The 21,314-nt window shown below is 40.4% G+C and overlaps 1 protein-coding gene across 2 annotated transcripts in view; it reads right to left on the bottom strand.

Annotated features, from left to right (window-relative positions):
* The window catches only part of arid3a (AT rich interactive domain 3A (BRIGHT-like)), a 38,817-nt gene extending 18,393 nt beyond the window's left edge, over positions 1-20,424 (bottom strand). For both annotated transcript variants that reach the window (XM_044044513.1, XM_044044514.1), the window contains exons 1-3: positions 20,187-20,424; positions 6,599-7,349; positions 5,833-6,115 (exon numbers count right to left, since the gene is read on the bottom strand). In XM_044044513.1, coding sequence (XP_043900448.1) covers positions 5,833-6,115; positions 6,599-6,957 — 642 coding nt within the window. In that variant the 5' untranslated portion in view covers positions 6,958-7,349; positions 20,187-20,424. The remainder of the gene's footprint in view (positions 1-5,832; positions 6,116-6,598; positions 7,350-20,186) is intronic.
* Positions 20,425-21,314: the final 890 nt, after the last annotated feature.

The following is a 21,314-nucleotide window of genomic DNA, read 5'->3' as shown; positions in this document are numbered from 1 at the left end:
GGCAATCCCAATAAGTGTCACTCCCAATTGGCTCTGGTACGTGCTACACTTCCTGTAGTCACTAACAGCCCCCTCCCCCACTCCTGTGTGTGTGTGTGTGTGTGAGCAATTTAATGTTTAATGCCAACTCCCCCATTCACCCTGATCATGGTGAGTGCCATGAATTTTTAAAGACATCCCTGCTTTACTGTCCATCTGGGCTCCATATGCCCAGCTGCTGGTGTTTAAAGCCGGTAGAGACACAGGAGAGGAGACTTCAAAGGCCCTGCGTGGCCTCTGGACAATTTTTGCCCTGAGGAGGACATTGTTTATAAAGGGGGCAGGGGAGCTATCTCAGATGAATAAGATAGCATTTTTAAGAGACCGCACGTTAATGAAACCACGTTGTAATTGTACGTCCGCAAGCATTTATTGGACACAGCGCTGCTCTGGAGGCAAAGAGCTGCACTGTTTAGGGGGGACGGACTCAGGCGGGACACAGTTTATCATAACCTCTCGTCCCTTCATAATGTTCAGCAAACTGGTAACACAAAATGGCTTACTCTGGGGTTGGTATCAAGACAAAGATAGGCCCAAGAAAAAATGCAATGCAATGCCATTCTTAACGATCATTTCACTTATGTGCAAAATGTCTTATCCTGTATCAGAAATACTTTTTACTTATTACTCTGCAGCCAATATATTAAACAAACACCTTTTGGTTCATATAAATGATCTATCAATGTCTCCTAAACCTGACAATTCAGATGTCCTACAACAACATACGTTTTTCTAGTTGTAAACAAGAAAGTATACATTTAAAAATGTGAAAATCCATTGTTTCTTTAAAAAATGTTGAAACCGATTAATTGGTAGTTAGTAATTAATTTAATAATCGATTAATTGGAAAAAACATATCCATCATTTGACTGGTGACTGTTGGGAACAGGCACTGTAGGATTGACCTCAAATGGAGGATAAACTTTTCCTGAAAATAAAACTGCCGAGTGCAATACAAAAAGTGTTATTGATATGTGCCTTTCAAGGAACAGATGCGTGTGCATGTGTGTGTGTGTGCGTGCGTGCACATGTGTGCTTAAGGGGTATCAGGGTAAGGAGGATGGTCGTGGCATCACTGAAATAACTCCGTGGAGAAAGGCACACCACCAGCACAGCTAATCAGTTTTGGTTACAAAAATATCCAATGATGTCGGCATAATTTGATATCTGTATAAATCCTTGGCCTTTATTTAATTCTGCTGCTCTCTGCCATGGGCAGATATGACACCGCTGGCAAAGCGCCTTGAATATTTTGATTAATTCATTTCAAACCACAGTGTAATCAGACAGCTCCGCATGGTTTGATTTAGTCTGACCTTTCAGTGTACAGTGGGTAGAGAGGATGTGGACTGTGAGATGTAGTTCGGGGTTCAGCTGATAAATCTCAGCCAGACACAGCCACAACACGAAGTTGGGTTTGCCATTAGTTTAATTTCCTTAGCTTTAAATCTGGTTAGGTGTGAGGAATCCATAGTTGAGTTATGCATCGACACTCCTGGACTATTTTAATGGACACCCTTTACTTTCAACTGGACCCTTTCTCTAGACATACAAGTATATCAAGTTTTATCAGTCTTTGCATTGTACATTTCTTCTAACATCACTAACCTTATGTTAGTATTTTTTTTTGCCATTTTCAAAGCCAGGAAAGCCTATGGAACAGTCATAGACAAGAGAAGGAGGATGTCTGTTTTGGTGACAAAGTACAAGGGTTAGGGTTTTCATGGCACACCGAGACCCTATAATACGGTCGATACATGAATGATATGACATGAACAAAAAAAGGACAGTTTACAGTTTAGGGCAGCTCCAGCTGCTGCAGGCTGATAGAGGCTCACAAGGTTTCTGCTGAGAATCTGGGGTTCCTAGCGGCCAGATTATCACCCTCCCTCAGGCACATTCCAACAGCCTCCACCCACCTGCCTAAAATAAACTGTACAGCGTTAACCCTTTCCTCCCCGACCACAGCCCTTCAGAATTAAACTTCAGAAGTCTATGTTTAAGTTTACGGGGGCTTCACCATTCTGCTCAAAATCACATTTTTATGCCAACAGACCCATATGCCGCTGCATTAAAGCTCCATTAAATATGGTTTTAGGGCTAATGATTGTTTTCATTCTCGAATAATGTGTAGATTATTATCTCAAGCCATCCTTTAGTCCACAAAATGTCAAATGTTGACCAGTGTTTTTCAAACGTCAAAATTGTGATGTTTTCAATCGTCTCGTTTCGTCCACAAACCAAAATGATTCTGTCTTAATGATTTCTTCGTTCTTTTAGCAAAGAAACCAGAAATTATTCACTTTTAAGAAAAAAAACATTTAAACCAATTATGAAATTAGTTGAAGATTAATTTAGTAATCGAGTAATAATCAAGTCACAGCCCTATGTGATACGGCACATTATGTTCAGACGATGCCACATGTAACCGTTATATTTACTAGACACAAGGATGTAATATGCCCCCGAGCTACATCTTCAGAGCAGACGGGACACTACAGAGACCTGCTATCATGCAATGATGAAATAGGCTGACTGAGACTTGTGGATCTTATCCAGCCCCTGTTATTATTTTGTATTTTATTTTTTTCCTCGACATGCCATGAAACCTCCTCATTAAGCAAAGGAAAATTGAAAGCCTGCTCTGAAAATGCATTTAACCTCCAGTCTGTGGATCTACGAACTGTCTCTTTTCCAAATAACAAGGAGAAACCACAAAATGTCTGGTTCACAAGGAAAAAAAGAAGAAGCGAAGGAAAAAATGGCTCACACTAAATATAAATATAAATTAAGGTTGAAATCACTGATTTTGATTTGCATGGGGTTAGGAATTACCAAGGTACAGACCATGCTCATCGCAACAGGCTGGTCATTTTTACAATACACACCGCAGACACAGCAGTTTTACAGACGAATCTAATTACAGGCTACAGCAGCAATTATTACTAATCACTGTAATCATCCATGAGCAAGCAGAGTCCTGTGTGAATGATAGGTAGGACAAAAAACCTGGATTCATATAAACTATCAGCAGCAAGGTGGTTCCATCCAATGTATAAATATGCAGGAGGTTTTAAAGGACACGTTGGGGCTAGTTTTTTTCCAGAGTTTGCAACCTAGTCACCAGGATCATGTGTTGCATTTGTGCAAACCACAGTGTGAGCTCATGTGTCTCAACCAAAACTATATTACTTATTTACATGTCTACAGTCGTACATATCAACGAGATTAAATGCTTATGGAACCTTTGGCAGAAACGAATAAATGGGCGTTATGATAATAACCCAGAAAAAACAAAAAAAGGCATCTCATCATAACACTATTAAAACACACCAGGATATACAGCGTAAACACACAGACTCAGCGTTTGGTCAAAACCTCTTGGCAACTTGCTCATGGTTGTTACCACTGATGACTCCACCTCTGCACCTCTGACTTTGCCTTAAATATTTCTAAAATATGTCCACTGATAAAAGTTGAAATGCATGAAGTGAACTTAAAATTCAAACATTTCTTTGATGTACAAACCCAAAAATTTCCCATGGTTTGCAGAAAAGTAAAAGAGTCAGGTTTTCTTGAGGGACCAGGCTGAATTACTCAAAATGACTCAACAATGGATTGGGCAACACAGCCAAGATGCTGGCTGAGCTTGAATATATCAGCATCAGTTACAGCAAATTCATGCTCTGACGATCCACTGCTGACAAACACCCCATGATAAAAATGTTGTGTGTTTCCTACCTCACATACCAACCACCATCTGCTGAAAGCATCAATTCAAGTCACTCACACAAAGCTTTACAGAGGGAGGAGAGTGCTATTTAGAGAAGCAACATAGAGGTTTTAGGGAAGTTATATAATAAACGCTCTGTAATTAAAAGGAAATGGGCCTTAAATTACAGATTCTATGGTTTGAGTTTTAAAATGAAGCACATGGACAGCATGAAGCTGAATTACATTTACTGAAGGCATTGACGAACATGACTGAAATCGTTTCTCGCTAAACCAACTTACTTTCCGCAAAGAACAACATACAAGCCGCTGCTTCTACACTCAGGCACATTTTGATGGTTTGAAAAATTGCTACAGGTGAGTGAGAGTGTGTGGTTCATCTCTGTGTGTTTGCCCATAGCCGGACTGGCAACTTCTCCACGGTGTACCCCAACTTTTTGCCCTGTGTCAGCTGGGGATTGGCTCCAGCCCCTTGCGACCCTCATGTGGAGGATAAAGTGGGAGACAATGAGAGAGTGTGAGAGCGACAAACATGTTTGCACTGCAATAGTGGCAGCCATTAAGTCATATAAAATGTCAGAGAGGAGAAAGACAACACAATAAATAGTAAACAACCTAAACGTGTTCTCTTACGTACTGACTCACATTCTGTGGCCAGATGCTGAGTCACACCGAGGGATCACTCAGCTGTTGTCTTCTGACCAGCTACTGTTTCATCATGAACCAAAAGTATTTATACACTTTTCAGGGTTTCCCATAAATGTATTAATCTATGACCAACATCACAAAATCAAGACCTGCCAACACATGATTTTATTTCCCTCTCTCTCTCTCACACACACACTCTAGTACACTGGCAGACATGGAGAGCGATTATGTCCACTTATCGGATCACGCAAGACAGATCTTAGTACCAGCACCAAGTGTTTTACCTTTTCTATTTTTGTTAAAGTTAAAGACATTAATTTGTGGAATTATCCAGTTATACTTTAAGGTGGCATTGCTGTGTGTAGCAAAAAAGGCAGAAAATGCAAAGCAATTTTCCAACGCCCCTCGCTCTTCATTGGCAGCAGACCTCCATCTGACAGATCTGTTGACAGATATAAATCTCTTTATGTAAACAGCCCGTCTTATTCCACTGAGGCCCCCCTCATAATATCCAGCCTATGAGCATGTTTACAGTAAACGCCAGCATGGTAAAGCACTTAAAAATCACCCAAACCCCTCCCCCTCTTCTTGCAGCTGCCCTCAGCCTCTCTCCCTCAGATCTCAGTCCTGTTCATGTTAGGAAATAACTAATATTTCTCTCCTTTAAAGGCCACAGTACTGAGCTGAAACTAACCAAAACGGACACAAAGTACCATTCCCTTCAGGTGGCAAAGTCCAACTTTATAACCTTATCTTACAGTATATTGAACATTTGGATTGTGGCAGATGTTATTTTCCCTCCCTGATCACATGAACTCATTTGCAGCTGTGAAAGTGGCAGTTTTTATGAGAGGGGTTGTGAAGGACAGATGTGGCTCCCTCCTCAACAAACAGCATTTCCGACTTATACACATCCTCAGTGCGAGGAAGCAGCTGACATCACAGGGTTTTAGCCAGTATGACTATGAGCAGATAATGTCTATTTCTAATACACACAAGACAGTCAGAGGGAGGCAAAGCAGCAAATTTGACTTTACAGAATCTCCAGTAACTGTCACTTTACATGTAATTCAAGACCACAAAAACCAAGACCAAGATTTTACAGACTGAGAACAAGTCAGGACTGAGACCGCTGCACTATATTGTAAAAACAATATCAGGAGTCTCTATTTTAGAAAACAACATTAAACTTTAAAACCAGCACAAGAATATTTTAACAATATATTATTTATATTATTATTATTTATATCATTATTATTAACAACAACAACAACAACAACAATAATAATAATAGCAATAATTAAATAATAACGTGCGCTTATACACATCATACCTGTAAACTGAGACAAGATGATCTTAAAAATGAAAATTCCAACTCTACTGCATGTACACAAAGACACAAACAGATTTTACCTGTCTGAACTGTTCTTCATAGGTCCATTCTCCATGGTCTTGTCCGCCCAGATGGCCGTGTGTGGAGTGGGGAGGCAGGATAGCGACCCGGGGTTCCTGGTCGACACTGGGGCGAGCCTTCAGTAGCTGAGAATGAGGGTGGAGCTGGCGGTGGGGCAACAGGAGGATGCCTTTCCCCGGAGCCACAGCATCATGGCCTGTTGGCAGACCTTCCTCTCTGAGATCATCATCAAAGTCTTCCTCCATCTCGCCTTCAAAGTCTTCCTCATCCCATTTCTGTTTGCTGTGAGTGAAAAACGCAGTGATATCGCTTAAAAGACATTTAAATGCTGCAGTGCTTAACTCTGTTGTAGGTAACATTTTTTGTATGCCATGTCCTTCATCTAAACATGACTCTTTAAAGCAATACTATCAGACGTGACTGATGGAGTGTTTGTGTGTATACAGGGGGGATATCTTTATCCCACCAAATTGCTGAACAACCAGGTTTTTTGAGCAGTTGGACTCACTTCAGATACTTTTTATGGGTGCTTCTATGTGTTTTGCAGTCATACAAGAACGTGTTCAGTCGTCTCACTTTACTAGCACAATGATGCTGTTGCCTTCCTTACTGTGCAACACAGGAATGTCACCGGGCAACGCAAGACCTGAACACTGCTATACTGAGGCTTAATACGCATTTAACAATAGTTTGAATGTAACAGACCTTTATAGTCATAGTTAGTTTTGTATGACCTACAGTTATACAAAAATATTCATTACTTACATCTGCTCCTCCTCATCTGACCCCATCATGTCCTTGTATTGCTCCTCCCCTTCCTCGTTGTCGTCATCATCATCATCGTCGTCGTCATCAACATCCTCCTCACCACCGCTGCTGCGCTCTGACATGGGGCTGTCTGACACCCTCTGCAGCCCTGCCGCCACAGCACGCATGGCCGCTAGTGCAGCCATCTGGGCCTGCTCTGCTTCAGTGGTCGGGCTCCCCATCGGCTCGTCCCCTCCTCCTCCACCTATGCGCACTTGAGTGTGTTGGCCAGCAGCTTGCTGCTGTAGTTGCTGCTCCATCAGCAGCTTGGCCCTCTGCTGCCTGTGCAGGTTCTCCATGACAGCCTGCAGCTTCATCGCAAGGAAAAAACGAAACGACGTTCAGCTGCTCTCCTTCCCCACCCTCCCCCACTGAAGGAGCACCAGTTGGGGGCCAGCTGCAGGACGATCCTTCTGGCCAAGGAGAGAAATTACCAACTGTGCCTGTGACGAAGCAACTAGCAGTTGGTTTGAAGTTTGTAGGTTATGTTTATGTGAAAATGTGGGTCCTTGAGTAAAAGTGGGAGGAGGAGAAAGATAGCTGGCTTCGGTCAGAGCTCTGAGACATGCAGTCAGTGGTTAGCTGCACTTCTGGAGACAGAGGCCCCTCGCTTGTCTCAATGGTTATTCCTGCAGCTGGGGGGAAACCAATGTCGGCAGCAGAGCTGAGTCGTACAGGATTCAATGAGGCACAAGCAGTCTACAAAGAGCTGAGGGAAAGAGAGAATAATAGAGTGTCAGATGACTACTTCCCCACTGTTTGTACACATCAGTATCTTCAGCTGAAGGGCAAAAACTTTGTTGTTGAAACAATTTCCTCAAAGAACCAGATCAGAAAAAAACACGTTTAAATTTTGATTCACCGGACTTAAACTTGCGTCAACATCTGCAGCACTATCTTCTTCAATCCCATTTGAAGCCATAAAGCAAGAATGTGCATGTATTTTTAGTGCATGTTGTATTTTTGTTGCTTGAACTTCTAATATGTGAGGAACTTCATCAATCACTTTAAAAATGTTATCGAGTTGCAGAGGAGCAGACAACTACAGCACTGCACTTTTAAACTCAAATCACATGTTCAGACAATGTGACAGGGAAGGAAATTCCCAATTTCACACACAAAAATGAAAATTTCAGCCTAAAATCTACGTGAAGCATAAATAAGCAGTCACGGAGGTCATGTCTACAATCTTACATGTGCAGGATTACTCACACAAATGCAGACCAGACACACTGCTCTACTCACCTCACACAGGATGAAGTTTTAAATCTCAGAGTAGAGGAAGTGAAATCAAAGGAAGAACTGCCACTTTCCTCACCTGACTGGCTCACAGCCAAACAAAAAAGAGCCCACCAGCAAAACTGAGTCAACACTGTCTGTTCAAACACACACAATTCTAAGATGAGTGACTGGTGAGTTATGACTGGCATGTTTTCCCCAAAATAAAAGATTAACTGAGGAAAAAAAGACACACTAGGGAGTCTCCTCCATACTTGCTCCAGAAAAATGCAGAACTGCCTCAGTCATGAGCAATAAGCTTCAACACAGTGGATCAGAGCTGCACACCAGTGCATCAGCACGTGGGCAAGTAGATCTGGAGTGCGGGGCATGCATATGTTGAAATGCCAGTCATGACAGGAGGCAGCAGTGACTGTATGTCACCACTCATTCAGCTACTCTGACTAATTCAGGAACAGACAGACCTCTGTAAGCACCTGCCTGCCCTGATCCAGTACTTTCACACACTACTGGTTTCACATGGCTGTTTTGCATTCATAGATTCCGAATGACAGTATTGTAAGAATGAATCCCTTCAGTCATTAGTTGGTGTGAAAATGTTCTAGTTTTGCCTTATTTTTGATTTGCTGACCATTGTAACTTCTAAAGAGTAAATAACCTCAAAAAAATAAAAGGAGAGCAATGTCATATGAATCCCAGAGGAGCAAGAGAAATATTTCAGTCACCCTATGCTCTGTCTGTATGTTGGAAAAATGTTGCGCAAGGAAATAAGAGCTGTGAAACTTGTGTTTCTTCTGTGTGTGAAGGAAGTGACAACTGACGGAGCACATATAGTGAGTCAGCCGACAGATATTCAATATTGATTCACTACATTCTCGCCAGGCGATAGAGGCACAAGTGAGCGGCTGCAGTTGTCATATGGATAACAGCACCAGTATTAGCAGGATTAAACCATTTCACCTCGCTGGATCTGGTTCGACTGAGACAACTTCTTTCTGTTCTAAATTCTCGGCGGAAAGTGGAAAGACATTGCACCAGTGTGACATTGCACCAGCCCGTACATGCACTGCCTACATGTTTACACACTATGTTATTTGGACTCTACATATTGAACAGTCACACTTTGGACATACATTTTTAGTTAGAGCCAAAAACAAAATGCCCTTTGATACTGCATGTCTTTAAGACAAAGGTGACGACAACAAAGCAGCTCTGTTGACTCTTCCTGTGCAGGGGGAAGGAGAAGTGGTTGATTTCTTTTGTACAGACGTTGTTCACATGCAGCATGATTTCCTATATGCTAGATGGTGCAAATTACATTGCGCCACTAGACCACTCTGCTTCCCTAAATGATGAGGGACGTTTGATGAAACCTTTGGTATGGCAGTGAAAATTGTCATGTGATGGCAAAAATAGAGAGGGTCAAATTTTCTGTGTGTGAGCGTGTGCTGCCTGGAGGTAAAGCTTGAGGATTTTCATGGTTTGATCATATTGAACATATTATTTTCTGAATCTGCACCAGAATTAATTATGAATTGCAAACAGTCCATAAAGCTTTGGATCTCATCACTTCTCAGGACACATAGCCTTACTGGTTTATATTACAGCCAACAAGCCAGAGATGGATTTACACAGGGATTTAAGGTATAAACAACTGATAGAGTGAAGCTAACTCCCCCCACCCCCCTCCACGATTGTACCTCTTCTGTGCAAAATGGCTGGAGGTTGCCTTTTGGTATCTTATTCACACACATTTACAAATAACCAGACCTTGGCCACAGTGATAAGGCATTTAATATCTAAACTATATCTTACTATGAACCCATGCGCTCTCAGTGGACAAGGACCTTGTAAACTTGTGCGGGGTCTACTCTAAACTGTAACAAGGGCAGGACAACACCTGTACATGGGGCAATTTCTTTACATTGCCTCACATTAAATTCTTGGGGCAATTGCCTGCTGTGACTTAGAAGTCCTGCTTTTTTCCAAAATGCATGGGGAACAAATTCTGAGAGGACATCGCTATAATGAAAAGGAGTAAACGGGTTTAATGGTCTGTCTGCAGTTGTTCTCTCTGTTCTTACAGTCAAAACAGAATCTAAATGGTTCTGCTTCATTACAGGGTTAAAGTTCAACATATAACTGGAGGAAAGAATTTTTTGAGATTCAAAGGAGATATTAAGAGGACTTGATGTTTTGCTGCACAATTGATTGCCAGAGCTTTATGAAGGGTTTCTGAATGCGATAGCCTGTCTCCAAATCAATATGGCTACTCTGCATCTTGTGTTTGCCAATGACCAAAGGACAAATGGAAATCCTGCTGTGATGATTGACATGTAGTGATTTTCTGTTAAAGGCGACCATCCATTGCAGTGACTTTGAAGAACATTTTTTATACACAATAAAAATGCCCTAGTGTTTGGTTAAAAAAAAAGAAAGGAAAGTCTCTTATCTGACTGACGTTAATTGCTCCCCCAAAACACTACCTGTTCATCTATTAGAAAAGATGAGACGACAAGACTTGACGACAGGACTCATCTTTGATGGCAAACGTGAGTCTTGTCGTCTCATCTTTTCCCCTTACTTTCATATTTCAAACCACTAAATTTGCATTTTACCTGCAATGGGTGTTCACACGATCAGCTCAGTTCAGTTTCCCCTCGGGGTGACAAAGAATTTGCCTTATACAAATTCTGCACAATGTAGAAGAAAACCCCAGCTGTCATTAAGATTCTTCGGGCTCATTAAACACCTTAATTACTGAAATTCTAAATTCTGACTTAAGGACAGTCGGCCTGCTTTGATAGGGTTAGGGAGGAGCCACAATGACAGAAACATTGACAGTTGGTTGAATCTAGGATAAAGTAGAAATAGTAATTGCTAATGGCTTGATCCTTCATTCTTTTTTTTCCTAAACCAACATATGGGATAGGTGGAAGACTGTTAGGTCTAAGCAAACATGGCTGAGCGATAAGAACATGAGCTAAGGGTCTAATTCCAGTCAGATAAAGAGACCCACATGGCCCCATATATGTGTGCATGTATGTCCATATATTATCAAAGCGTTTTAATACCACAAAAACATTCATGTACGCTAATAGGATGTTAGAAAAAAACAACAAAACTGAATTAGTGAATGATCCCATCATGGGATTTGATCCAGAAATAACAGAAACTTCAGTGATGATGAGGAGAACCAAGCTGCTAAAGAAAAGGGAGAAAACTGGTGAGTATTTTCAACTCAACAATACACAAGTACACAGAAGAAGAAAACAGCAGTGAGAAAAACGTGACAAAATCTCAGCAGGTAAATTTTTGGGTTTATAAGGAGTCGAATTTATGCTCTGTCAGCTTACACAATTTAAGAATTTAGTCTGTAGATGGTGGCAAGACTTGGAATGGTGCTACACATACCAACAAATAGCTGCCTAATGTTTTGGTCAACAGGGAAACACTTAATACAAACATGCTGATAACCATATTGTCACCTAGCATCATGGAAGTGGATACTCAATTTAACTGGGCATGAGAACAAACTGCTGGTATGATTCATACATAAGAAAAAAAAAAACCTAACAACCTCTCAAAAACACAAAACAGACACAAACTCTGGCGTTTTTACGCACTATTAAGTTTTGTTTCCATGTGCCAATATTAGCGGAGGATCAAATCATGAGTCCATACGTCTTAATAAGCACTGAAAGGGCAAACACCAGATAAACTCCAGTCAGTTTCAGAAGAGCTGGGTGAGGCCTTGTGAAAATGTATTAAAATGAATGTCTGTCTGTTCTGTATGACTGGAAAAAAGAGAGAGGACTAGACTGCGGTAATTCATAGCTTTTACCTCTGCTCTTTTGCTGCTTCTGCTCTTTTGCTCTTTATGGGTATTTCTACACTTTTCTCTCTACATCAGTGTGCGTGTTACTGTGTGGTCACTCTTTGATTCCTGGCAATGCTTTTTGTACTTCTAGTTCTGTTACTGAGTTTGTTTTATCACCTGCTGATACCGATGGTCGTGCTTCACCTGAATTGAATAAAAGATGACTTGCAATCTGTGCAAGTTTTGTATTTGTGCCAGCTTAACTGTGTAGTGTAGTGTACAGGTTCACCCAAGTGTTTTTTTTTTAATCATTCAATCACTCAGCAGTGTTGTCATGCACCCTGGATCAGTACATACTATACTCCTGGTAGAAGAAAAACAGGCTTGGTAAATATGCTATCTATGAACAAATTCCTGAGAAGTACGACAATGTCATTTATTCATATACAAGAGGGTTTAAAATGTCACACAAACATGTTTCTGTTTGTATGGTTATTCTTCCTTGATAGAAAAGGAGGTTTCACAAAGTGCTTTAGAGATCTTTGCTACATCCACCACTGTTGTCAGTTTTTCAGACTGGCATCATGTCAAAGCAGTATTGCTGCATGTTGGTCTAGCATACTCTGCACTACTCTTTTTACATTTTATGAGAATTAATGCTGAACAACCCTGTCTTATTAAATAACCATAGCTTAAAATTGCATTACCTGTCACAAAGCACATGGAAAATGTTCTAAAGACAAATATTGGCAGTTCAGGGCTTTGTTGTGCACCTCATACAGTCCAATGTTCTGGATTGATATGTCACCATTATAATCAAGTATTCATTTTCTTAATTAGTATTAATATATTAAAATTCCATGTGCTTTATTATTAATTATTAATTGATAAAGGCTATGTCATTTATTGGTAAAAGTTTTGCTCATACATGGCAGTGGCTTCATTTAATATCACTGGTTAAGGCTAAGAGTGATAGCATACAAAGCAGAAAAACAGTGGCCATTCATGATCGTTTCCCCATTACAACAGGAAAAGGGATAAAACAAGAAGTTCATAAGTGGTGCTGGTCTTGATTATGAGTCTCTCTCTGACACACACACACACACACATTCCTTGCACTATTACCTTGCAAGGCAATAACACAGGCTCCATTGAGCCCCACTGCACCAACAATAAGATCATTGAGGAAGTGTCGTACAGGCTGGTCACGCACTTTCCACTGACCTCTTCCAGTGAGCCAAAGAAAAGCAGCAAGCCAAATCTGATTAGCCCCAGCTATGCCATAAATTAAGTGGGCATATAGCAAAGGCAATCCACTGATCCACTTTTCAGTGGCAAATCTGTGGTCATCTATTGAGTAAGAGGAGTCAGCTGCAAAGGCAAATTAAGCTGAAAGTAGTTTTTGTTACTTCTGTGATCAGACTCTTTTGGTTTATTAAATTTTAAGTTTGTTTTTAAGGGTTAATACAATGGGGAAATGCATGGGGAAATGATCAGCTCTACTGGTTCATGATGATCATTGCTTTGGAGGAATATATATGTACAATTATGTCAGAAAAATGTTCAAATGAAACTAAAGAAAAGCCTCTAATTCTGCTGAAATGCATGTAGCTTTCAAGTCCTCAAGGATGGATATTGGCCTCACCATGTCACAAATCCACTGTATCTATAGCTTCAGATGAAGACAGCACTATTATGACAGCAAACATAAATCTCATGTGATGACAGCTCTGGTGCAGGAACAGGCGGACAGTTAATACTGAAGTCAAACAATGACTGTTCATGTCAGTTTTCCTTCTGGTCAATTCTATTCTGAATGAATGGAGCTTAAACACTGAGCTGTTTCATGTCAGACATCGGATGTCCATTACCTCTACATTTCTCTTCATTCCTGTATTACTCATTTCAGTAGCTATCTACAAATGTGTTATATCAGTTTTACATTACAAAAAATATATCATGTGATAGGAGGAGATGCACATTACAGTTTTCTGTAAATGGTGTATTCAACTACTTTAATGACTCACACTACTGTTTTAGCTCTAAACACCTTCATATTAAAATAAGTTATTTCAGTATTCTTTTAAATGTGACCTGCAGATTCTTTTTAAATGTGACCTGCAGAAAAAAAAGTGTTAAACATAACTAAGCCATAAAAAGTGAGGATTCAGGTTTCATGTCACTGCTTGTACAATGCATGGTTCAATAAATTTGCTACTATAACTCTAGACTGGTGGTATGACGATAGTATCTCTAGTGCAAATGATGGGGGTGGGGTGGGGAGCATGACCATGGTATGAATGGCCAAAACTGGATTAAAATATGAACCAAACCTGAACCTGAAAGGTGCCCCATTTTTTTGTTTAAGCCTGACATGCATTCTGTGTTATTTTATAATAGCCAGGCAGAGTTAGCAGGTCTTAATTAATCTATGGTGTCAGGACAGCAGGATGAAAGGGAGAAAAGAAGTGTTTGCATCAATGTGTTATCAATGCTAGACTTGTGTGCACTCTATTGGCATCTGTGTGCATGCGTGCATGTGCGTGCGTATGTCCTCTGTCAGCGATGAGTCACTCTGTCACAGAGGCAAATGACAAAAGTTATCATTATAGCCCCACAATAAACATGCACAGACACACACCTTATGAGTTATCACCAACATGTACGACTATAATTTAATTTCAGACGCAACATTAAAGACTTTTTATTTAACTCAATTTGAGATAGAAACTCAAGGTCAAACACATTTAAAAAATGTAAAGCAATAAAGAAACACCATTTGAATTCATCAAATTCAAAAACTTGACATAATCATGTCTGACATGACTGAACCCGGCTCAGGTTGTGTATCCATGCTCTAGTGTGGTCGCGCCATTGAAGGGTTAGGACTTTTGTCTGCATAGAGGTGAAAGAGTGAACATCTTAGATAAAGGTTCCATGAGCTAGAGCTCTGCCTAATAAAACCTGGCTGTGACATGTGCTCATGAAGGATATGCATCTATTGGTGTGAATCTGATTAGGCACAAATGCTTCAGGTTTCATGGATAAGTCAGCATGTTGCAGCTGTGTGCTGGTATCCAGGCAGACAAGTACCAGGATAGATCATGGTGGCACAGTGTCAGTTGCTGAATGCATACACAAAGCCTACAACTGTTCTAGCAGCCTTGATAAGAAACTGTAGGGCATCCCAAGATGCATCCTTACTCTGCACTCTGCCTGTGTCATCTCCAGCACTGCTGGGATTCCCCCATGGCTCCAGTCCAAGCAGTGAAGTAACTTGTAAGGTTTTTTTCCTGCATTTTTTGGCAGGATAACAAAGTTAAAGCCCCACGTGCTACACAGGCCTTTCAGAAATGTAGCTTTTGGCACCGGAACAGCTGAAAGGCAGCCAAGCCACGCTGCTTCCCACTACTTCAATAGCAGGAAAACTTGTGGTGTGTTTGGCAGAACATTTGACAGTAATACAATTCATGCTGATATTTACAGATGGTTATTACTAAAACAATCAGATGACACAGTATAGACCTTGAGCACACACCCTTAAGCTTTATGAGAGATCTGAACACAGTGACAACATAAAAGCAGCCTTTATAAACCTGTAGAGGATTAATCTTTGTGAATAAGAAAACAAATAGACCTGTCTGTCTTGTCTCTACATGTTTGTCTGTCATTAATTTACAGCCACTAACAGGTTCAGTGGCTAACTGCGAGTGATTGCCGCTCACACCACAATGTCGCTCAGAGGCAAACTGAGCAAGCTCTTTACATATTACACTTCCAAATGTTGTTCAAATACCTCTGAGGCGAGATCAAACATCTGAGGTGATAGGAAGCTTGTACACGGTGGAATGATAACAAGGTCTGCCGTGCATTTTGATATGTACATTTAATAATCTCAATCACGCCAAGCTATGAATTAACAAATACTGCTAACCTCTCAGGTCACATTCAGACATGGTATTAACATGCCATCTCTTCTACTTTATGTGATCCAACCAAATGTGGAAAGCACTAAGTACAAGTCTGGACGCACCCAATCCATCCTGAGTGTATCCCCAGATCTGATCACAAAACCACATTTGCTGGTGGTTTGAAGATGCATGTAACCACATTCCTGAGCATGCATGAACACAATCTGTCCTCAGGACGGATTAGAAACTGACTAATCAGCTGACGTCCTCTGACCCACTGTAGTTTTCCAGTGAACTGGAAAATTACACAAACTTACACAAATTAGCTTTCATATGTTAATTATTTGGGTCAAAAAAGAAATCTGAACATTTTTCACCTCTCTATGGCTCTCCGTGCTGATATGCAGACACAGGTCTGTGACACAGGGCAGACAATGACACACTGACTGGTTAAAACACTACTTTGTTTTTGCGAACAGACATGACATCAGTGTATTTGAATACAGCGCGGGTATAACCACATCCAATGACCACACGTAGTCACAGGAAACACAGTAAGGACGCATTTTTACAACAGGTGTGACTTAATGCTGTCCACTTGTGATCGGCTCTCTTAAGCATATTTTGAAATGCTCGATAAGAGAAAAGACGTCATGCAGGTTTCACATGAAGAGAGGAGCGGATACACCAAAGGAGACTGGTACCAACAAAGACACAACATCAGGATGACGGGACAGAATGCAGACATACTACCACAAAAAAAATCTGATGTGACAGATGACAAAGCAGAAATATGTCAACTACAGCATTCACCAAAGATTTATGCATTGGAAGACGTAGTTTCTCACTAGATGCAAAAGCCGCTAAACAAGGATCGCAATGGGCCTGCAACTTGTTATTCATCAATGTGGCTTCTAAACTGTCAATAACAATAGATCACATTGCCACCAAACTTTCCAAATATCAGTGTAACCTCATCAAAACAAAATTATTTAAATCTGAAATAAAGCAGTAAATAGTCTGAATGGTGACTTTTTTTATAAAAACATAAGACAAAAAAATCTATTCAAAATATTGAACAACGATTTCATTATTTCTTTAAAATTAGATTTATTTATTTTTTAATTACTTAAAAGGAAGTAATTTTAGTATGTTGCAATATGTCAAATGTTACATAAGCATGCATATGGTATCTTCCTTGAAAATAACTTATTTCTTGAGGCAATAATATCAACTTTTGGTATCTTTAGATATTGACATATTCACTTGACATCGGCTTCTATCAATATAGACAATCTACAAGACCTGTAGTCCTTATTGCTGCTCATGATAAGATGACTGGGAGGCAATTATATACATTTCCTTCCAGGGGCCAAGCCTCAACAGAGTAATGCAGCTTTTAAGCCTGGGAAGACACAATAGAGAAGCTAATTTGTGACAAACTAATAACCACAAAATCCTATGATATGTGAAATTACAATATTAATATCCTATTACCTATAACTCGCAAGGTATAGGTTTATTTCAACATGCCCGTTTGACAGGAAATAACGACACCATTAACGACAAATAAAGAGCTAAAACCAACAACATAAACCTGGTTTCATAACAAAGGGTGTTGCTCCTTTAGGGCAGCCTAACATTATGAGGAGACCCTTTTAAGATCTGAACTTCATCGCTGGCCATACATTTCTTATCTGCAACAATACCCTACCCCCACCCACCCACTAGTTGTAGCAATACTTCTCTCCGTTGGGGATAAATTATCTGGTGCAGTTGGCTGGTGCTGGTCAGAGGAAACCATATGCCAGATTGGTCCAATCAGATTAGTGAGGTAATATCTAGGCAGGCCTACGATGTGATTGGAGGATGGTGAGGTACAGGGCGTGAAAGGGGCTTGGAAATATCTCTTAAGAATTTCAGTGCTTAATAATCACATTGTGAAACCACAGGTGGCACATTCCCAACATCTCACACTTCCTTACCATTAGCCAACCACAACTTTTAACAAGTTCAACATTAGAGATAAGTTGCATTGAAGAGCAGTAGGCCCACTGGTAAATATGTTTTCAGACTGATTTAAAACCAAATCATACCAGCAGAAGTTGTTTTTTAAGAAGAAATAACATGAAGTTAATCCTTACCAGTTTGCTACTAAAGACTGGTGGTAAATCCCCTTAGAGTGAAAAGCCTCCTCTCAAATACCTTTGCCATAAAAATCTTAACGTAAACTTCCAACTGAAAAGACCCCCGTTATGCTTCCCCTTTATCCTGCCATTCAGACTCCTGGTTAGATTTTCATGTAATTTCAACTCTCAATCTAACTTCCTCATTTATTAGTGACATCTGACAACCTTATGTTAAATAAACTTTCTTCATGTCAACATGTCACAACTGTCATCTCTGTTACACATTACATAGAAAGGATGGGCCAATATCTCGGATTCTAGTGACAAAACCACTGCAGTTGTGTCTCTGAATCTCGCCTTTTTCCTTTAACCAACGCAATATTAGCATTCTTTGAATTGCACATTTCATTTTCTGTATAGTGTGGGAAAACCCCCTTAAACCACATTTAGATCAGGGCAGGACACTGAAACTCTCCACTGAAACTAGACTGTTAGACAAATGATTTTCAAGTACTGTATATATCTTGAAGGTCATTAAGACAAAGCACTATATATGGCTTTAAAATCCAACCTGCTTCCTGTGCCTGTTTTTCCCCAGCCCCAGTACATGGTAAGAAACTACATCAACCACAAACCAAATGCTATTCAGTTTGGTTTTGGTTGTGAGGTATGTTTGACTGCTGAACAATATTGTACAACTCTTGATCTATTTGTTAATAAACAAAACAAAAATAGAGTATTAATGTCCGTTGACATCATACAGAGAAACACACATGGTGGATTTTCTCTATCACTCTGTAGTACTGAAGGAATCTTAGTAAGTAATCTAATTAAGTCCCCTGACTTGTTGGACTTTTCCTCTGGATGTTTTGTTCCTCACTTGTATTGAGCTCAGTCACTAACAGACGGTGACAGACTCTTAAATGCCTACTCCACCATTGTTTTTGCATTTCCACTGAAAAACGTACAGGCTTTTACTTGCACAGACCAAAACCCATATGCTAAATTAGATTCATTTAATAATGGATTGAGAGGGACCAATCTGCACCTGTTATATTTTAACTGTTATATGCTTACCATTAAAAACTTGGAAAGGACTGAAACTTGCTCCAACGTTAGGATCCATTTCAACATCTTCTTGTAGTTAACTGTAGTTGTTAAGTGCTGTTGTTTGCCCAAACAGTGATCTAAAACCCACTAATATTGTCAGGGATTTATTTCAGAGCTGCATTTTTCAACTCCACCAAAGAGGTTATGCTTCACACAGCATTTGTGTGATTTATTTGTTGTTTGTAAGCAATGTAACTCAAAAAGGCAATTATGGATCCAGGGATGTAGGTAATGGGCCAAATAAAAACGTATTAGATTTGGTTGACACTGTGGAGTTGGTTGATCACTTGTTTTTTTGTTTTAGGAAGGGGACATTTGCTTCATACTTAGTAAATTTAAAACCACCCCAACTTGTCCTTTTGACCAAACTATCTTCAGTTGTCCAGTTGTGAACCATCACATGCACTGTCTCTGCACGTCATTCAATCACACTGTGAAGGTTTAATGTGTTGTTGAAGTAAGCACGTCAACCATGTTGGATTCAAACTGTACAGGATGTGCCAACACTCAAGAGAGAGTACTGGCATGTCCTGAACATTTGTAAAATTACTTCAATCAGCAGTTCTTACTCAACATCTGTAAAACAGCAAGAGCATTCATGTAGAGCTGCTCCAATTTATTATTATTTGAAGCAATTCATCCAACCAAAACTGTATCAATATTTAACTGATTTAATGACACATTCTTCCATCTGACAACTTATTAATTTTATCCCATTATATAATTATAGACCAATTACCACAATCCTATCATGTGTGAAATCAAAATATTGGTATATTGATTGGTAAATGTTAACCATGTCCACAAGTGTCAGTAAATATAATTAGTTTATTGGATTTATCCCACAACTAGGGCAATAAAACAAACATGAACTGAGATAGCTGATAGTAAGTGAAGTAGCTAGCTAAAATTGTGACACTAATTTAACGACGGTTGAAAGTCAATACGGACGGTAGCCTTTGGCTAAATAAACTACTACGAAAAATATCGTGTAATTCGGTAAAACCGACAAAAAAAACCGACGTAGAAAATCAAATCACTGGTTCTTCTGTCAAAAGAAATAGTACCATTACTGTATCTCAGTGTGAATAACGTTGACGTGCGACATATTGCATTCATGTCCATCCGCTCCCTGACTTAGCATTATCCAATTGATCTGGCGGCGTGATAACGTATCGATAAAAAAAAGAAAAAAGAAAAGACACACAACTGTGACCTGGAGGCGACGGTTAAAACACACGCACCAAAAGACACAGAAGAAACACCGAGATTCAGAATCAGCGAAAACATGAACACACACAAACATGACATTAATGCAGGCATTATTATAAACTTACCACATTAGCTTCCGCTGGCTTTTTACGCTCTTTGGAACCGGAAGAAACATTCCTGACTGTCGTGCCCCCCGTCTCTCTGACTCCAGTCTCCCCTCGGGTTACACACGTGACAAAATAGCATCAAAACGGGGACGAGAGGAGGCGATTCGTGTTTTTATCGGCGAGAAATAATGTGGTTTCACGTGACAGCATGATATCCATGCACTCGGCGTTTGCGTGTGATTGTGTTTTCACAGTTTGAGAGAGGGAGCATCGTTCAGACAGACAGACGCGAGGGGAGGAGGGCGGGAGGCGTGGAGACACTCCGGCTTGCTAACTCATATCATTGGTTGACAAACAGCAATCAGATGCAAATTCCTGACCTCTGAATCAGCAGGGGCCAGCCCTACGTACAGCCACACCGCCCCCCCGAGCACAGAGCAGGGGGATGTCGGTAAACGAAAGGGTGTGAGTGAGCAGAGCTGGACCAAGCGTTTATGGGGCCCTGCGCTGAATCTGATCTGGTCCTCCTTAAAGTCCCAGTGGCATAAGAAACTAACTTTTACTGTTTTGACCCTCTTATGAGCATCATGATATTCAGGTCGCCTGGATTTCTTTTGATTTTATGGCTGTAGAATTGTCAAAAAGTGTTCAATGAGTGAGTGCTTCTGCCCCTTTTCTGCCCCCTTCACTTTCAATTTCTGGCAGTTATTCAACCATTTCAGAACTACAGAACTGACAAGCTGATATCACAAACATGTGATGCGCTGGTGAATGTTGTCTGTGATTGGACTGTCCGCCAAACGACAATCCACAAAGCTCTATTTCTCTGCCTTCCTGTGCCAACCTCAGCTGACATACTGTAGGGCGAAAGGTGGGGTACACCCTGGACAGATTGGCAGTCCATAGTTTTTGAATTTTCTTGATATCACAAACGGTCTAGGAGTTACAGTAATGAGAAGTACGCATGCCAAATCCTGTTGGCAACGACTGGACAGTAACAGAAGTCTTAATTGTATATATTTTGTTTTGGAAAATCATCGACATGCCTGTATACAACCTACTATTATCAAAAGTAGTGCCATTTTCTTGCTTCTGTATTATACGCTGTGTTTCCGCCAAGTGGATTGGTTTGGTACAGTGCAGTAC

This window comes from Solea senegalensis, linkage group LG14, assembly GCF_019176455.1.
Source record: "Solea senegalensis isolate Sse05_10M linkage group LG14, IFAPA_SoseM_1, whole genome shotgun sequence".
NCBI classification, from domain to species: Eukaryota; Metazoa; Chordata; class Actinopteri; order Pleuronectiformes; family Soleidae; genus Solea; species Solea senegalensis.
This window is presented reverse-complemented; position numbering and strand designations above follow the sequence as displayed.